This window comes from Eschscholzia californica, unplaced genomic scaffold (genome assembly GCF_041429995.1).
Source record: "Eschscholzia californica isolate CP2 unplaced genomic scaffold, dmEscCali1.0.p SCAF_2, whole genome shotgun sequence".
Lineage (NCBI taxonomy): Eukaryota > Viridiplantae > Streptophyta > Magnoliopsida > Ranunculales > Papaveraceae > Eschscholzia > Eschscholzia californica.
The window spans coordinates 58,222,791-58,241,512 of NW_028238309.1; the positions used below are offsets into that span (position 1 = coordinate 58,222,791).

The 18,722-nt window shown below is 35.1% G+C and overlaps 2 protein-coding genes and 1 long non-coding RNA gene across 3 annotated transcripts; 1 reads left to right on the forward strand and 2 right to left on the reverse strand.

The window, feature by feature from the left end:
• Positions 1-144: 144 nt before the first annotated feature.
• LOC147559544 (protein disulfide-isomerase like 2-1-like) lies at positions 145-4,223 on the reverse strand. The gene is made up of 11 exons (XM_086661438.1): positions 3,918-4,223; positions 3,037-3,121; positions 2,782-2,879; positions 2,600-2,655; positions 1,966-2,083; positions 1,779-1,806; positions 1,592-1,683; positions 1,341-1,497; positions 1,126-1,250; positions 908-1,007; positions 145-508 (listed from the first exon to the last, which is right to left on the reverse strand). Exons 1-11 carry the CDS (start codon positions 4,067-4,069, stop codon positions 440-442), a joined length of 1,080 nt encoding a protein of 359 aa, XP_086517564.1. The 5' UTR covers positions 4,070-4,223; the 3' UTR covers positions 145-439.
• A 5,530-nt stretch (positions 4,224-9,753) lies between these two features.
• Positions 9,754-13,397, forward strand: LOC147559545 (uncharacterized). The gene is made up of 3 exons (XM_086661439.1): positions 9,754-10,391; positions 11,044-11,173; positions 12,290-13,397. Exons 1-3 carry the CDS (start codon positions 10,259-10,261, stop codon positions 13,323-13,325), a joined length of 1,299 nt encoding a protein of 432 aa, XP_086517565.1. The 5' UTR covers positions 9,754-10,258; the 3' UTR covers positions 13,326-13,397.
• Positions 13,398-15,855: 2,458 nt separating this feature from the next.
• LOC147559546 (uncharacterized) lies at positions 15,856-17,572 on the reverse strand. The gene is made up of 3 exons (XR_015234620.1): positions 17,129-17,572; positions 16,983-17,050; positions 15,856-16,159 (listed from the first exon to the last, which is right to left on the reverse strand). It is a non-coding gene; the product is annotated as an uncharacterized LOC147559546 (long non-coding RNA).
• Between the last annotated feature and the right edge of the window lie 1,150 nt (positions 17,573-18,722).

Sequence of the window (18,722 nt, forward strand, 5' to 3'; positions counted from 1 at the left end):
TTGATTTTGGATTCTTCATCACATTCTCTCCAGTTTCTCTTCTTCCCACTCAAGAAACCCTTGGATCCAAAACCCGAAAGGAGGGTTGCCAAAATTTTCAACACGGGGAACAAATATCATCGGGAACAATTTTACCAGATTAAATTTTAAGAAGCCGTGACTTTCTTGTCTCACTTGAATCAGTAAAGCGTTTACAGGCGTTCAAAATATCTAAGAACACAAAATGAAAACTGTAGAAAAGAGTCTGAATTTAAATTAACTTTCCTATGTTCATCTCCTTCGCTAACTAAAAGACCGTAAACTGCATTTAAATCAATCGCTGAAGTGCCCTTGTATGGATCCCTTTTGCAAGAAAACTCTGCTTAAAAGATGATAATGGAAGATGAATTCGAACCTATTATTGGATGTGGCAAAAGGATGAGACAACTTCAGTTTGAGATCAAGCAGTGAAAGTGGAGAGAATGTTCTTCTTTAGGATGAACTCATCTGCTTTTGCTGGGCTTATTGACTGCAAAATTAAGAAAGTACTATAAGATAAGGAAGAGAATCACAAAATGACACAATCTTTGAAATGAAGGTACAAAAAAGTGATTGTTGTTTCGTTATTCCGTTTCAAGAACACTGGGTTTTCTATGCTCTTATTAACCTCCGTGTGTGTCAATATGTGTGTGCCTGTGAATGCGTAGTCACATTTGCAAGGAATAAAAGATTGGTTGTGCAGGTGCAGGTGCAGGTGCAGGTGCAGGTGCAGGTGCAGGTGCAGGTGCAGGTGCAGGTGCAGGTGCAGGTGCAGGTGCAGGTGCAGGTGCAGGTGCAGGTTATGCTTAGTATATGTGGTCAAATCTGCAAGGAAATAAAAGATCGGTTTTTCTTTTGTTATGAATTTATTCATCACTACGGTTTTTACCTTGTCAAGCATGCGTTGGAGACGCTCAATCTCTTTCTTGGCATAGTCGGTACCTTTCTCTAGAGAACTCTTGGCTGCCTTCAAGTAGATCTTACCATACCTAGAAAGAAAAACAAAATAGGTGAGTGAGTGAGATATCATAAGAGTTTAAGTAACTCTTTACTCAACTCAACCGGCTACCTAATCACCTAAATCTCTTTAACTGACGAATTCTTTACCTTGCGGTGGATCCCTCCAACTTCTCGATCTCTTCCTCAATACGAGAAAAGATTGCCTTCTTTTCATCATTGCTAGCACTAACGAATTCCTTTACCAAGGAATCCAGACTCTCAACTATACCAGCCTGAATCAATAAAAAAGTATCAGAACGAGTAGTTTAAAAACATCTATCAATAGATTATGGAAGTAGACTCTGTCTCCAGTTGCTACTGACTTGGGAAGTAAGTTGTCCTTTTCCGTCCCGGCTAGTACCACATTTCTCATTGATGAAAGACACGAAATCATCCACATCTCGTCCACCGTCGTAGTCTTCACCAGCTTTGTTTCCCTTGGGGAAGAATTTCAATGTAGGAAAACCACTAATTCCATACCTACATGGGTAGTCACAACAAATCTTAATCAGTTTCTCAAGTACTAATTACACAGTTATACCAATACTACAGGATTTTAAGTGCTCTGACTCACTTTTCAGCTAGGTTCTTGTATTTGTCGGCATCTAGACTAGCAACTACGACAGCTCCCTCTTGTTTATATGCTGCAGCTACCTTTTCGTATATCTGTGAAAACAAATGGATATAATATATAAGACTACTGACATTCAGCACTAACATAATTTTAATATGGACGAGAAAATTGTGATTCATCTACTTACTGGAGCAAGACTTTTGCAGTGACCACACCTGCAACAAGTGATATTATTTATAAGATCAGAGAGCAGTTCAAGATAAGTTGAGAAGAGTTTATTCTTGAAGTATCAAAAAAGGTTTGCTATGTTATATAACATTGCAACAAATGGAGTTTCATGGGCATAGTTTAAAAGAAATGAAGATCTAGTTTACCATGGTGCATAAAACTCAACAAGGACATCCTTAGTTTCATCCAAGACAATCTCAGAAAAATTTTCTTCTGTTAGAATGACGACACTTGAAGGAATAGCTGCAAGCTTCACATTGGTACCTGTCATCACAAATACATTTAGAAATCAAGTAGATGTTTCACACAATCATTAACATTCATATCAATTGAATACTTTCATAGTACACATGGAAAAGTATCTTAAACAAATCGCAAGCATGCCCAGATATAGGTAGATTTTGTCTTAGACACCATTATCAAGATAACTGGGGCATTTAATGCAGGTTTGGGTCAACATAAGAAAAAGATAAGCAAGCAAATAGCTGACTCAGGAGATCAATGCATGCTTCCAAAATCCTTCTTCAGAGACAACTAAGAAGCTAAAAAAGCTTTGGAGTCTTGTGTAAACTCTATGACTGTCAAAGAAACTGTTATTACCACTGTTTACATGCATCGAGCAACCAAAATAAAATTTAGAAACGACACCAGGCAATAAATCTAACTAGTCAAGATGTGCAATAAAATAATTTAGTCAAAACCTAAAATTCTAAATAACATTATGTAGGATGAGTTGAAGTCCTCAACCATCACTGCGTTCAAGATTTTTTATGCACTTACCGCCTTCAGTGTTCACGTATTCAGCAAGTGCTTCTGCTGTACGGGGACCTTCGTATCTGCACATTGAAATATGTCAAAGAAGATTTGATATTGGCGTCAAAACTATCCAGAAAAAAGAAAAAATGACGGTAGGAATTGGGAATGATATTGCAAGCCTAGATAGTACAGAAGATGATGCTTACTTCTTTGGTTCCAAAGAGCCCTTAGGAAACCACTGAAGTGTAGGATAACCGGAAACTCCATACTTGCCACAAACACCCTTATGCTCATCACAGTCTACCTATATTATGTTCAATCATTAATTTGTTAAACAACAGAAAACAATAAATAACTATATAAACCTAACAGAACATTTTTGTACCATAAGTGCTATCTCTTAAGAAGACTGAATTCCGAATCCAAACTAATCATAAAACTGAGAAAAGTAAAGGAGGTACCTTTCCAATAAGAACGGACTTAGCCTTCTTAAAGGTCGCACCAAGCTTCTCATACTCTGGAGCTAGCTTTTTACAGTGACCACACCTGCCGCGACAAGACAAAACCAAACCCAAAGTCAAATCTTTATGCGCAAATCGCTTGTTCAAACAGTGAAAACACGAGTACTAATTCAAATTTGATTCATAGTTTAACCAAAACCTTCGAACTTCTTAGTGCTATACTTTTATACACATATACTTAATCCTATAGCTACACTTTTTCTCCCTGAGATGGGGCAACGTCATACATCATAATCGTTACAATTCATGGTTTCATATTTGGAGGTGAGATCAATTAGAATAAACATCAGCTGACAAGATTAATCCAAAACCATAAACAGCACATGAATCAAACTTAACCATATCCTAATAGTTTCCAGTCAATGAGAAATCTAATTTTACTTTTAGCTCAAACTTATACCCTTATAGTTGCCATCTCAAAACAATAACCAGTTCACAAGTCTAAAGGATCCATAATCGATCACAAACTCTAAGCTTCAACAAGACTCAAACACAAAACAGATAAAAAAACTCAAGCAAAAGATCAAAAAAAGAGATCTTCCCGGATCAATCACGAAATATCTAGCTCAATTAAACAGAAAACACTTTAACATCAATAAAACCACAAAATCGGAAAAGAATTGGAATCCATTTACAGGTTTAACTATCAATAGATTACGGATCTACATAAGAAAAACTGAATAACAAAAGATTCATCATATGATACAGGATTAACAGATCATTACAATACTAAACTATAAATCCATTGAAAAGAAGATCGAACTGTAATGGAAAAAAAAAAAGGAAAAAGATAATAAAATCTAGAGAGAGAAAGATGATACCAAGGTGCATAAAATTCAACAAGTGCTCCTCGATCTTGTCCAACTTCTTTCTCAAAGTTCTCTTCAGTAAGAATAACTACATCATCAGCAATAGCTGATACGAGTATCAACCCTAGAATTCCAAAAGCAAACCAGATCTGAGTCTTCTCCATTTTTCTCTTTTTTTCACTTTCTTAATAGAAGAAAAAAAAATGACTGATTTTTATATAGTCCTCTTAGAAATTTTGGTACCTTAGTTTTACCGCGAGGGTGACATACTTTCTCACGAATCCATCAAGCTAATCGACGGTTCAAATTCGTTGTGTTGCGAAAAACGTATCTCAAGGACTTACAAGAAATAGCCCGTTCCGGCGTCCCGTTTACCCAGGATTGCGGGTCAAATCAGGATTGAGATTTCAGTGGTGTGGAGAAAACGTATTATTCGTTGCACCTTCCATTTTACACTTCATTTACACCTCTCTAACAAAAAAAAAGACCTATTGGGTCAGTACTAACTACTAAGCTAGTGGTAGGGGTGGGATTTTGGCCCGGAAATGCGGAACCCGCCCACGACCGTCAGTTCGAAGAGTCTGTGACTGTCCGATACCCGAATCGATCCGTACCCGCCCGACCGAAAGAACTTAAGCGGATGGACGTGGGCATGGTTCTTTGATCCGACTGAGTCCGCCTGGTTAGATAATCCGGCCGACCGAATCCGTTAACGGACTCCCACTTCCAAATTGAAAATGTTAAGGGCACACATTACTTTGTTACCCGTGTAACTCGTTGATGAAGGCACTCTAGCTAAATCAAGAGTTTTAGAAGCCCACATTTTAAAAGGAAAAGAAAAACAAAAAGATGAGAATTTTTTTTTTTTTTTTTAATATCGTAAGGGCTTAACAATTGACTTAGTCATAGTCAATTGACCAAATCAAGTGTGATTTGGGCAGATATGGTAACAATAATGTGTGCCCATAGAAATTCTATTAGCATCCACCCCGATCCGTCACCTGACCTAGTTTTACTTGTCCGCTCGAGAGTCTCTTCCACTTGGATCACCAATCTATTAGATAGATAAACACAGTTTAGATATTATATCCTAAATGTCAATGGTTGATAGGCCAAGTGGTTCCAAGGTGTTGACATAAACTCCAGAAAGCCCTGGAGGTCTCAGGTTCAAATCCCAGAGAAGGTCCCAGAGAAGGTGGAATCTTTGGTTTATTTGAATTGAGATTATTAGGGTATAAATAATGTAGTTGAGTTTTAGGTCATTGTTTAGTTGGGCTATAGGGCCGGTTCTGTTAGAGGTTCAGTGGGCGGTTATCGAGCTTATCACTTCTTTGATGTATCAATGCCAAATGTAACGACATACTTTGATCGTAGTCGACTTCCAAAAAAAAAAATATATTATATCCTAGATAAGCATACTTAAATTCTTTCTTTTATGTATGCCTATATATACTTGTATTCATTTTACATGAAATACCGAGCCAAATTTATTTATATCTTCCATCTCTATCTCGCTTCCCTCTCTATCCGCCTCTCCATTTCTCGTCTCTTTCTCTCTATTTTAATCACATTTATTCTCATGGTGATAATTATTCATCATGGTCTCGAGGAATGACAACAGTGTTAGAAATTAAAGGTGTCTAATTTTCGAATGATGAAGGAAATTATAACGTGCACAAACAAAGAAGAGTAAAGAAGATATTTAATTGAATTGAATTACTTGACTTGATTTGATTAAAATAAACTACGAAGACTGGTCTATTTATAGACCCAAATTCTACCCACAAACTATGACCACAACTAACATGATAACTCATCCATTAATCCACTAACTTAATCAACAAAAGAAAATAACTCCCCACTAACTTTTATCTCTAATTACTTTATTAGTTAAAATATGAGTTTACATTTAAATTAACAAACAACTCTTCGAGCTAAAGACAATCTCTATTGAAGAGACATTTCAACCCCACCAATCCCAATTAGCTGCATTTGTGGGAACGATGTAATGATTTAGTATCCAGTCGGCTTATCAACTCTGTTGACCCATCTCTTTGTTCTTCTATTCTTTATGATGAGAATGCATCTTATGATTGGAAACATATCTACAATCGGTTTTATCAAACCAATGCTCCCAAGATTTTCAACTTAAGAGAGTTATATCTTCTCTGAAACAAGAGGGGTATGATGTTTCTATATATTTCACTAATCTCAAGTCTCTTTAAGATGAGTTACAGTCTTTAATGACTGCAGATCCCTGCATATGTGGACATGGCAAATCTCTCCATGATCGCTCGATTCAAAACCGAGCAATGGAGTTTCTTCAAGGTCTTCACGACCATTTTCAGTCATAAAGCCAAATCTTATAAAAACACCTTTTACCATGGATTTTGTGCATTCATTCTCTTATGAAATTAGAGGAGGTTCAACAAAACATTATTTCCTCCACCAACGTTGATGTCGAAGATGCTAATCTTGTCGTCGGTCCCCTAAGACGGGGTTATTCACGGTTTGGTCGGTCTAACAAACCCAGGGCGGAATGGGCCAGACCCTACTACAACAATTGCAAAACCCACGGTCACCTCATGTCTACTTGCTAGTAGTTGCACGGTTACCACGCTCAGTCTGGCACCGCGATCCCGCAACAGGAATTGCAACGACCCCTTAACTGCTCCTGTCACAAGTGATTGTATCTTTTTCACGATGCCTTTAGCTACTTCCCTTACTCCAGATCAATACCAGTCTCTTCTCACTGTCTTGGATCAACAAAAGCAATCTGCATGCACCCGTCTATGAGCATTCCCGCACATAAACCTCACCGGTGTGTTTCTTTTTTTTTCACCTCGGCTTATTGATTGGGAGATAAAAAGAAGCATAGGATAAACACCCAAAAAAAATGAGAAATAAAGAAATGGCCTCACAATACTTGGTCAACTTGTATAGACATTAGTACATTACCTATAAAAACTTCCCAATTCAAAAATCAACATCAAGAATATTTCAGCGTTGAAACATATTGTTTATAAGATTTACACTAGTTGGTTTTGGAATAGGTAGGTGTTACAACTATTGAACGAGAGGTCAAGTATATGTGTATTTTGATTCATTTAAGTTAATCGGTAAAGTACGATTCAAATGTTATACAAGTATGGTATTGGAAACCTGCCACAGTGGCCCAACCCTAGACTAGAGTGTGTCTTCAACCCTAAAATTGATTCGACCAAACATATAACAGCCCTACGTACTACTCTGCATGTCGAGTAAGAATAAGTATAGACTTTGTATCTCATTAATAGTGATTTGATTTTCAAGTTATAATGACAAACACCCAAAACCCAAGTGGACTACTTTACCCACTGCTTTTAATTTCTACAACTACTTCAACTGCTTAATAGCCTAATCAATTTTCTGCTGCTGATTACATGAGCTTGGGTTTTTTGAACTTGTCTCAAATTACATATGATGAGTAAATGAAGATGCTATTTTTAAGGAAGTTACTTTTAGAGGCGGCCCCCTCCTCAAGAAAAATTAGAGGGGGAGTTTGCCAAGGAAGGAGCCGCCTCTAACACTTATTGGTTGCATTTCTAAAACTTCCCACTGTTTGGAAACAAAATTTGTTAGGAGTTCCAAATTAATCAATTTGATGCACACATTTCATTGTCAATAACTGCCTTTTGTTATTTGGTAGACAATTTGGAAGGAGAAAAACAACCGAGCTTTACACGACACTAGATCGACTGTCACTCAATTGATTATCTGGATCAAACACTTCTTGTTTATATGTGGCTCTTCACTTTGTTGTTTTGATGATATAAGTTGAGATTCGTATAATATGAATTGGAAAGTTTTAGTAAGAAACATGTAATTTTAACTTTTTCTTTTAGGTCACTTATCTTGTAAGTTGTAACTACATGTCTCCTCACCACTCTTATGATGAATATATTATCAATTTCCGAAAAAAAAAAAAAAGGATTTATTTTCTTTAATCATCACAAATAGATTATAAATGTTCAAGTATGATAAACTACCATTTTTAATGTAAAATTGAATTTACCTCTGTCCTCTTTTACCCCATTTCTTTCATCCTTTCATTATTTTCAAATCTTTTCTTATCTTCAAACAGAGGTTTGAATTCGACTCACATGGTCCAAGAAATATTTTGTTTCTTCGTAATTAATATTGTGCTAGAGTAACTATTTATAAATTTTTCTTTATGTTTTTTACTTTTGGTATGGAAATATATACTATTGTCTATTGGTTTGAGACTTTGAGGTTAGCTGATTAACTTAACTATAAAATTATAAAGTAGGTTACAAGTTTTTCGACTTCCAAAATGAAAAAAGTTAAGGAATCTACAAGTAGTTAATCTATGTCTGAACAAAATGTATAGTTTAGTGACGATTATTATTCTTGTCGATAGTAAAACTAAAATCTAGGTATACATCACAATCACGCCGATGCTTTCATTTTTGTTTCTTTGTTGTTGGCCTTAAACAACATATACATCAACCACATGCACCTTGACATGGTGGAAGTCATCAGTACGAGCCTGATTTTCCCTAAACCCAATGTGAGTTTTCAACTGGTTTGGTTGGCCTGGTTGGCCCACCGCAGGCGGTGCAAACTGCAAAATATAAATGCATATGAAAGATTTTAGTCCTTGAAAATTCAAAATTAGTGCATTAATTATAGAATACAAAATGTATCCATGACACACTTCATACCACTCTAGTCATTTTGAGCTCTTGTTGGGTTTTTTAAGTATTTGCCTTCACATTACTATGGCCGGCTTATTGATGGTTATTGTCCTTGCCTGCACATTGCAGTGTTCATACTTCAATTCCAAGAAATTTGGAGTTAACAAAAGAAAAATCACCAAATACAATTTCCTAGTAAATTACTTGTACATTTTCCTTTTGTCCTGTCAAAATAAACTAACTATATATATATATGATATGGTAAACTCTTTTAGAGTTGAATTTGACCTAGCTCCTCCTTTACATCTCACAAGTCACAAGGTTCATTTTTTGTTTCTTTTTTCCTTTTTTTATGACAACTTTTTAGTGATGCAAACTAGACATTTTGCCAACCTACCTTAGAATATTCCTAAGTTCTAAATCTTTATATTCTTTAAAGAAATATATAAAAGCTTCAATGAATTTGTTACAATATTTAAAAGATGGTTTGTTGATATTTTGGTCGTTCTTTTATGAGAGCGTACCAAATAACATTGAAGTAAAATGGTCCACATTATTTAACTCTTTCTACATCTTTCACCTACCATATTACTACACTTGCTTTACCAATGTTTGTAAAATCCAACTCCCATGATTCGGAAAGATATTATTTCTTTTCCAAGTATGGTGTTGGTTAGTGATATATTCGAGAAACAACCTTACAAGCTTATTGTCGACTGCATTTGTCTCTTTGTGTAACATACTTTTGGCTGACGTGACTCTTACAACGTGAACATGATCGGAAGTCTGGCATGTGAAAGCATCTATACTCGTCGGGTTTTAACGTAACACATGTAGATTTTTTGTAAAAAGAACCAAATGAACCTACAAACAAATTTCCTAAATTTTTTAATGAAGGCACATTATTTAAGCTTATAATCAACCTACATATAACTCATGTCAATCAACTTCTTAAGTGAAAACCCTAACTTTGGTGACCCACAATGAGTGAAATCAAAACCCTCTATGCTCACAATTAACAAATAATTTCTCAAAATATCTAAAGAACATATTACTTTAACTTGTGAGATCCTCATGGCACATTTGTAGAAGATCCATCTAGACAAGGCTATGAGAAATAAATAGAGGGGGGGCCAAATAAAAGGAAGAAAAGTGTAGAAATAAAGTAGAAAAAGAAAGAAAGTGAAGAGAGAGAGAGAGAGAGAGAGAGAGAGAGAGAGAGTTGTTTAAATAAGTTTGTTACATTGTCATTAAATAGTGCTAAATGGGGTACACTGACTTACTGTACAATAGCCGGCATCAACGTGGGAGATTAAAAGCCCCGTGATTAACCTATCGATAGTCAACCAGCCACGATTACCCTTTTCCCGTTTTCTCTTCTCGTGTCATATTTCTTCACCGCTCATCATTCAACTTTCTCTCTCTTTCTCTCTCTATTTAGAGAGACAAGACAAGAGTCCCTTTCTTTGATTTGTTTTTATGTTAATTAACCTTCTCAAACCTTCAACTCTCTACACATTTAAGAAACCCCTCCTTGACGAATCCGACAGTTACACAAACAAACACACTCGAGCACTTTCTAAAGTGAAACTCTGTTTTTCTCTTTCTCTCTCTCTAGATCTTTTTGTATGTTGTTGTTGTTGATACTACTTGACAATGGGGAGAGCACCATGTTGTGAGAAAATTGGGATGAAAAAAGGTAGATGGACAGCTGAAGAAGATGAGATTTTGTTGAAGTACATTGAAACTCATGGTGAAGGATCATGGAGATCATTACCCAAGAATGCAGGTTAGTACATCAAATCATATAAGCATGCTCTAAATTACTTTTCCTATTTTTGTTTCTAAGTATGATCATTTGTAAAATAAACTAACGAATTGGTCACATTTTAACTGTCACAATCTGGAAACAGCTCATAAAATAAGCTCTTGTGTGCGAGACTATCTGGTATCTGCAGACACGCAAGTAGTTTGTCCGTACAAACGACATTTTTGTATAGCTACACTTTTTCTTGTTTTTTCACAATCTTGGTTCTAAGTATGATCATTTGTAAAATAAACGAATGGGTTGGTCACATTTTGACCGCCACAATCTGTAGACGACTCGTAAAACAACCTTTTGTCTGAGAGGCTATCTAGTGTTTGCAGGCATATAAGTAGTTTGTCCGTACAAACGACAGTTTTGTATAGTTACACTTTCTCTTGTTCTTTTTCTTTTTTTTTTGTTTGAATAGATAGTCAGGGTGAGTCACATTCTTGGTTCTAACATAATTTGTTGAGTTCGTAATCATTTTTATTATGCAAGAGGATACATAGGTAACAGATAGTTGTCTCTACATCAACATTTTTTTGTACATCTTTCTTTTTACTAGTTTTATTAATGAATACTTAATTACGATGTTGATAGATGTTTCTAATTTTACATTTTTAAAATTTTGAAGGATTGTTGAGATGTGGAAAAAGTTGCCGATTAAGATGGATTAATTACTTGAGAACGGACTTAAAGCGAGGAAATATAACTCCTCAAGAGGAGGAAGTGATAATTAAGTTGCATAACTCATTGGGGAACAGGTGAGTTTAATTTTCTCTCTCTCTCTCTCTCTCTCTCTCTTGTGAAGGTGATCACAGTACTCTATTGTCTAATTAATCATCTAGACTTTCACTTCCTCTCTTGTGAGGAGGAAGTGATAATTAAATATGCATTTAACTGTTTAAGTACAACCAATCAATATCTTTTGACAACAAACTCTACTCTCTTTTTCTTTTCCAAGACAGTTATTGCTATCAATTAGTTAGGACTTTTCTTATAAAGGCATCCTTGTTTTAGTTACTTCACAAAAATACTAGTAGTAAAACACTTTCTTGCCTCAATTAAACCACCTTTTTGTGTCTTTCTTTTTGTGATAAAAATGAAAGTTCAAACCGTACCTACAATAAGTTGCTTTTGTCTTTAGACATGATGAATTGTTCTGTGGAGATGATGAATTGTTAAATAACTTTCCACTTTAAATCATTGGTAGTCGCTGATAGCAATTTAAACGCCCTGAAAAATGAACTGATCACAGGGCAAACACTAATGTGGCTGGCTCCCATCAAACAAGTCGTGTTGAGAGAGAAGTGGCATGTCATATGGGAGCCAGTCACATCAGCATTCGACCTGTGGGCGGCCTCATTTTTTGAGCCATTTAGCATTTTTGTTCCGAAAAAAAAATCCTAGAACCGGAAATTTTTCCGTTGTTCCGACATACCTTTAACTTCTAAGTATGGCCTACAGATTATTGCAATTGTGTTAGTCTACGTATTTTTGTTTTTGTCTGACATGACTCAGTATATAAGCGACATACGACTCTACCCAGCCTTCAAATTTTAAACCTTAAACCCTAATACTCCATCCTAATAATCCCCAGATTTTTGAACGTAGAGAAATCTAAACGTACAACTTAAACTGCTAGCTGACACGTAAAAAAACATGAACGTTATTAACATTGATAACAACTTTTGTTCGTCATAAACATAACTATCAAATTACTATCATTTTTAACTTAAGTCGGGTACACCAATTAACATAAGTAGCTCCTCGAGGGACCGTTTGTACTAACATTGAAGTTACCTTATCAAATACAAAAATCCATCTTATATATAATTATTTTATTGATTTTTAACCTAGGATTTAATTGCGTTCTATAGGTGGTCAGTGATAGCTGGGCAACTGCCAGGAAGAACAGATAATGAGATAAAAAATTATTGGAATTCTCATTTAAGTAGGAAAATTCATAGTTTCATCAGAAGACCCATCTCCAGTGTTAATGAGTCTCGCTCTTCAATTCTACCAGAGGAGCTCATGAAGAAGTTGGCTACTGCAAAGATGAACATTAATGGTGGGGGTGGTGGTGATAATAAACCCAAAGGTGGCCGGAAAAGCAGGGCAGCAATGAAGAAGAAGAACATCACCATTAATGTAAAGGCTCCCCCAAAAAGTGAACCACTGAAAATGCCAACAATACTGAAAACTACTGCCAAAAGTGGTTGTGAGGCTGATGCAATGACAATCAAATCCAACCAAGTAGAAAAGACCCATATGAGTAATGTCATGGTACATCAAGTGGAAGAGAGAGAAAGTATGTTATTGGACTCATATGAAGTAGAGAGAGAAAGTACCATAGTTATACCAAGTCCTTGTCATATTGATGATGGTGGAGGAATATTATTGAGTCATAATATTGAGGAAAGAGAAAGTGGGTTGTTGCTAGATCCTTATGTTGAACTAGAAAATGGGATACTTTGCCCTAATGAAATTATGAGTTATGAGATGTTAGGCCAACATAGTGTGGCAACATTTAGTGAAGAGAGAGAAAGTGGGGTAATGAGCTTTAGTAGTAGTGAAGTTAATCAAGAAGGTCAAAATAGCTTAATGGGTAATGCAACTAGTGAAGAGAGAAGTAGTACCACTACTAGTAGTCTTGGGATTATAAGCTCAAATGGAGATCAAAATCAGTTTTCTTGTGATTCATTAATGACATTAGGTATTGAAGAAGAATGGGGTAATTGGGATTTTGATTTTGGAATTAATAGTGGAAATGTTGTTGATCAAGATCATGTCAAAGTATGGGATGAGAGAGAAGATATGTTATTTTCTTGGTTGTGGGGAAGTGATGAAAATGTTGTAGTTGAGGAGTTTGATCATGAGAAGCAACAAGCTTTAGCTGATTGGCTTCTTTCTTGATCATGTTTTTGTAAAGTTATTGCAAATTAAGCTTAAATAGCTAGTAAATAAAATATGGGTTTTGTTTGTCTAGTTCCCTACTTCCCTTGTTCTTTTTTTCTATGAAAGCCCTACTAATTCCCTTATTCAAAAGTTAAAAATCAAAACTTGTCCCATATAAAAAAAAACTCACAAATTTATGTGACCCACCCACTAAATTATATCTGTGGAGTTGTATCTCTTTCGGATTAATTTCCTTCACAATCGTGTTCTCTAATACAATGACTGTTCTGTTAGGTATGTTAAACTTCTCTATTCAAATGGTAATTGACATCTACAAATTAATGTTAGGTTTAAAGTTTGAAAGAGAATATTGATAGCAACTAACCATGGCATATTTTTTTTGTTGTTGAAATAACCATGGCATATAACATGTGTTCATAATGTGACCAACTACTGTGATATTGATCGATCAAATCTTCGTTCATCTAATAAATTTCTCAATATATTAACATATAAAAGGACAAGGTACTTCTCCTAATAATGCAAGCATTGGTCCTGCCTAGCATTTTGGATGTTCATGGCCCCATAGTGAATTTCAAATAAATTACCAGGGAAGCGGTCGCTTTGGGCCCCAAATAATCAAGGCCTCATGTATCCTATTTCGTATGTAACTTTCGAAAAACTAATTTTAATTTAAACCAATTTAAAACGTAGTTTAGTGGTAAAGAGTTTAGATCTTGGAAAAAAGGTTAAGAGTTTGATTCCTACCCTTTGCATTGTTTAAATTCTATTTAATTTTTTTTAATAACCATTCTACGGGGCCCCGATTTTTTATTTCACTTGGGACCTCCGATATACTTGGGCCGGCCCTGTAAATTACTTTCACTTTTTTTTTTCGATGAGATAAATTACTTTCACTTGAATATAGCAATACAATCAAATGAAATTTATCAAAATATTTACTTTCATAGCACTGTACTTGAAAATATCGCTTAACAAAAAAAACAAAGGTACGTACTTTGAAATATATACTAACTAGATAAAAAAAGACGTTCAACAAAAAAAAAAAAAAAAAAAAACTAGATAAAAAAGAATAAATTAATTAATGTGATACCTCCTCAAATTTTGTGATCTAAAACGACTGTATCAGTAGTTATAGGACCAGATTTGGTACAAATAGTTTGTTTCCTAGTTCAAGTACTCCAATACTCGAGGAAATTGAGTGTTTTCTTATGAATCATGAATTGGTGATCATCAACTCCAATAATTCAGGAACCAAGTCAATATGAACATTTATATTGTTATGACACTCTGAATGGGTTATTATTTCTTTATACAGTCTTGTCCTTGTAATGGCTGGACCCAAAATGTACTATGTTAGGATATATTACATCTTCAACCCTGATAAAGGCAGACTCCCGTTCAATCTTGATAGAGGTGCACTCTCGTTCAACTTCGTTGACCCCCCCACTTTACCGCCTTGAATAAAACAAGAAGTAATAACAACTTTTCACATCGTTCGAAAGGGTGTGAAAAGAAAAAAAATACTCATCTTATTAGCCACGTAGGCTAGGTCGTGGTGCACCAAACAGTCAATGAGGGTATACTTCAATTCTTTCCCTTGTGTAGAATGGAAAAGATCTAGTACTTTCTTTCCTCAAGATTGAAATAAAAAATCTAAATAGTTGATTGTGAAATCGAGTTTGATTGGATTAAATTGAGACTCATTTTGTACAAATAACATTATTGAAAGTACAACTAGATCTTTGATATTTATAAGAGTTGTTCTATTATGTGCCCAAATTAAATCATGTGTTCCACACATTGAATTTCAAGTTATTTAATTGATTTTACCGACTTCAAATTTTTTTTAGTTTGGAAATGAAAAAAATTCATAACTTATCAACATATGGTGATACAGAAATCGTATAATAAATTAATTTGCTTAAAGCAAATAATTGATGAAAAATTAATTCATTGTACGAAGGGTCCGTTCATACGACCATTTCTTATCGCCATTAAAGCAAAAACTATCAATCACATCTAGTCATTATATTTGTTTTGATGTATGTGGTACAATATGTCAGATAATTAGATGAACTGAATCCCAATTCATTTGTAAATTTTAAACAATTTTAAAAAGACATACATATAATTGATAGTTGTACCAAATTGGTTAGGTATTTAATTACATAGTACACCCCATATGTTCCGCCTTTTATCTTAGGTGATTGTTTTCTCTCCTTACACTACAAAAATGGAGACCTTTAGCGACGGATTAAAACCGTCGGTAATGTAAGAAAACCGTCGCAGAAACTATTTAGTGACGGAACAGAATCCGTCGTGGAAGCCTCCGTCGGGGATACTTTTCGCGACAGTTGGTAGCGACGGGTTGGGTATCCGCCGCTAAAATTGATTATTAGCGACAGTTTTTGTACCGAAAAACCGTTGCTACTGTACAGTTGCGACGACAGAAAACCGTCGCTGATAAGTTTTAATTTTCTAAAAAAAAAAAATTGTATTTTGAAACAATAAATTGACCCTCCGATTTGGAATCTAAAACATTTACAAATCTGTCAAAATACTATAATAAATTGACCTTCAGTAATACAAACAAATTCTGATTTAATGTATATCTTAAACTAGTCTTGAATTGAACTAAAATTGAAAACCAGAAATGGAAATGCAGTTGCTTGATGGATCTCAGACTATTTAGTTTGTTTGTATAAAAGTGATACTAGGCCACTCTTCCACCACAGATTAGAGATGGCTCTTGCTTTTTGTGGAAAATTGATGCAAACCAGTTATAGATCATCGAAGATGTGCCTTGTTTTGTGCTCATCTCTGAGATCCTGCAGTCAAATATCCGAAATATACATGAGTTTGAAACAATGTTTAAATAACAATTAAATGTCCCGTAACAGGAAAAAAATAAATGACCACAAATAACAACTGTAAAGTATTATCATATGTTACTACTGTATCTTCAAGTAGTGTGTTTAGGACTAGACACCATTCAACCCAACCTGACTACAATGCCTAAATCAAATAATAAGCGAATAGGATTTTTGCAACAAACAATTTAACTTAAGCATTTCAACAGTAAGAACCCTAGACTCCCACAATAAATTAAGCAAATCTGACAACAACAACATTATTTAAGTGCATAACTCCACACAAAGACTATAAGTGTGAGAGAAAAATTGAGTTCCATAGGTCAACTACTACTTCCAGTTCTTACATTGTCTAGAAAATTTCAGGACATTACAGGCAATTATGAGGATCAAAACAAAACCAGATATATGATTAGGGTATTCATGAATCTTATTTAAGGCATTACTTTTTGTACTACTCTAGGAATATTCAAAAATGACAAGGTGTTCAATAAATACTAGACAAAACTCTTCTTGATTAGTGATATAGCAGCAATAATTGATTGAACCCACAATGGGAAGTATCAAAAAACTAATCATCAAAGAAGAAGTATGAACAAGTATTGTTGTTCATTTGAAGTTTCCTGGTCCTACTATTACAGCTAAAGTTGATTGAACCCACAATGGTCAGTTTCCTAGTCCTACTATTACAGCTAAAGTTGGTGACAACATTGTTGTTCATTTGAAGTTCTACGCTGAGGAGGAGCGTATGAACAAGTATTGTCCTATAATAATAAATTACCTGTAAAAGAAAATTTGTTGTTCCATTTCAGTTGAGTGATTTGGTGCTTGTGATGAATCTCAAGAGTCCTACAAAGATATTCAATAGTTAAAATGTAAAATCAGCAAAGAAGTGGTTATTAAAAATTTGATGTCAAAAACCCATACCTTTGAAGTATATTCATCTTCCATGTCCTCGAGCTCATTACTTTCAACATCATCATCACAAGTATATTCTAGCTCCACATCTTCATCATCGACCTTGTCTCTGGCATCATTTTCATTCTGAATTACATTAGTTGGTTCATCCGCACTAACAATCTCGCCTAGTACATCCATATTAACAATACTAATTTCTTCATCGTCAAGATTGACATTAATAGGAATCAGAAATGGATCACTATCCAATAGTTGGTCATTATCTTCACGACTACCCATGTCAAAAGTGTCCCTCGGGTTATTCTTTACAACAACATTCCATTCAGGCTCACTTGGATCTTGAACGTAAAACACTTGTCGAACCTGAGATGCCAAGACATAAGGTTCTTCATTTTGGGTCGGCAACAAATGAGCTCCAGTGTTAAAAGGGGAAAGAGCAGTAGGAATAAAAAAAATTACAAGTATATTTAAACTTGAAAGAATATGATCACATTGCTGTCTTCGACTACCTATTCATAAGACAAAATTAGCACACCAAAGAGGTAATATGGTTATACTAATGTCGGTTGTACCTGTCGTTATAGGGTAGCATCTTCTACCACATATTTCATGTTAACAGTAGTGAATAAGAAAGAAAAGCTCAAGTTCGAAATCACAATAACAGTAGCATATATACTTCCAATACAAGGGCAGTTTGGTAGTAAAGGACGAGAGAATTATGACCAAGAAAGGAAAGCTATCACCTTATACACTTACTTGATCAACTAAACGTAGGAGCACTTTGAGTTCCCCATCTGGATTAAGCAAAACTTCTAACAACCACCTTCACTACCACCAATATGGAATCAAATCCAGTTCTATGACTTATTATTACACAATAAACCGTTTATCGCAGTCTTCTGGCATGTACATGCTCAAACGACATGCTTTAAGTTGATCTCAGGTACTTACAGAAGGAAAATACCATACACCTACTGAGGTTACATCTGTCTAGCCAGATATAACAAGCACAAAAAATACATTTATACACTTCCCAGTTCAAACCCTACCAATTAGTAGCTACATGGTAATTGCAGCCTGGTACATCACTATGTGAGAAGGCATCTAACAATAACTCAATGTAGATAGTGCAAATTAGAACATATTGTGTTGGACATTTGTAACGTAAGACAGCATATGCAAGTTGCAAGTATAAAACAGAAATAGCCTAAAATCTAATATGCTGTTGAAAAATGTTTGAAGACGTTTTACGGAAGGGAAAAAGTAACTTGCAAAAGTAGAGGACCATCTGAACATTGCTACACTAGGATAATCTTGAAGCAAACACATGAAAAGCGAACAGTTTCATGTTCGACAACACGTTCCATGTGACCAGTGCCGCACTTTTACACTAGAATAAGAATAACTCTCCTTTAGTTAATGGTAACTCAAGGTTCAAGTTAGAGCAAGGAACTTTGGTGGGTTTTCCTTGCCTTTATGATAAGAAATGTGAAAAATCCCTGTTTCATTAGGCTCATTCAAATGATCACCATTAAGTAGGAAATAAAAGCAGCACTGAAGGATCGAAAATTCATGGTCTTAAACAGTTGAAAACTATAATAAG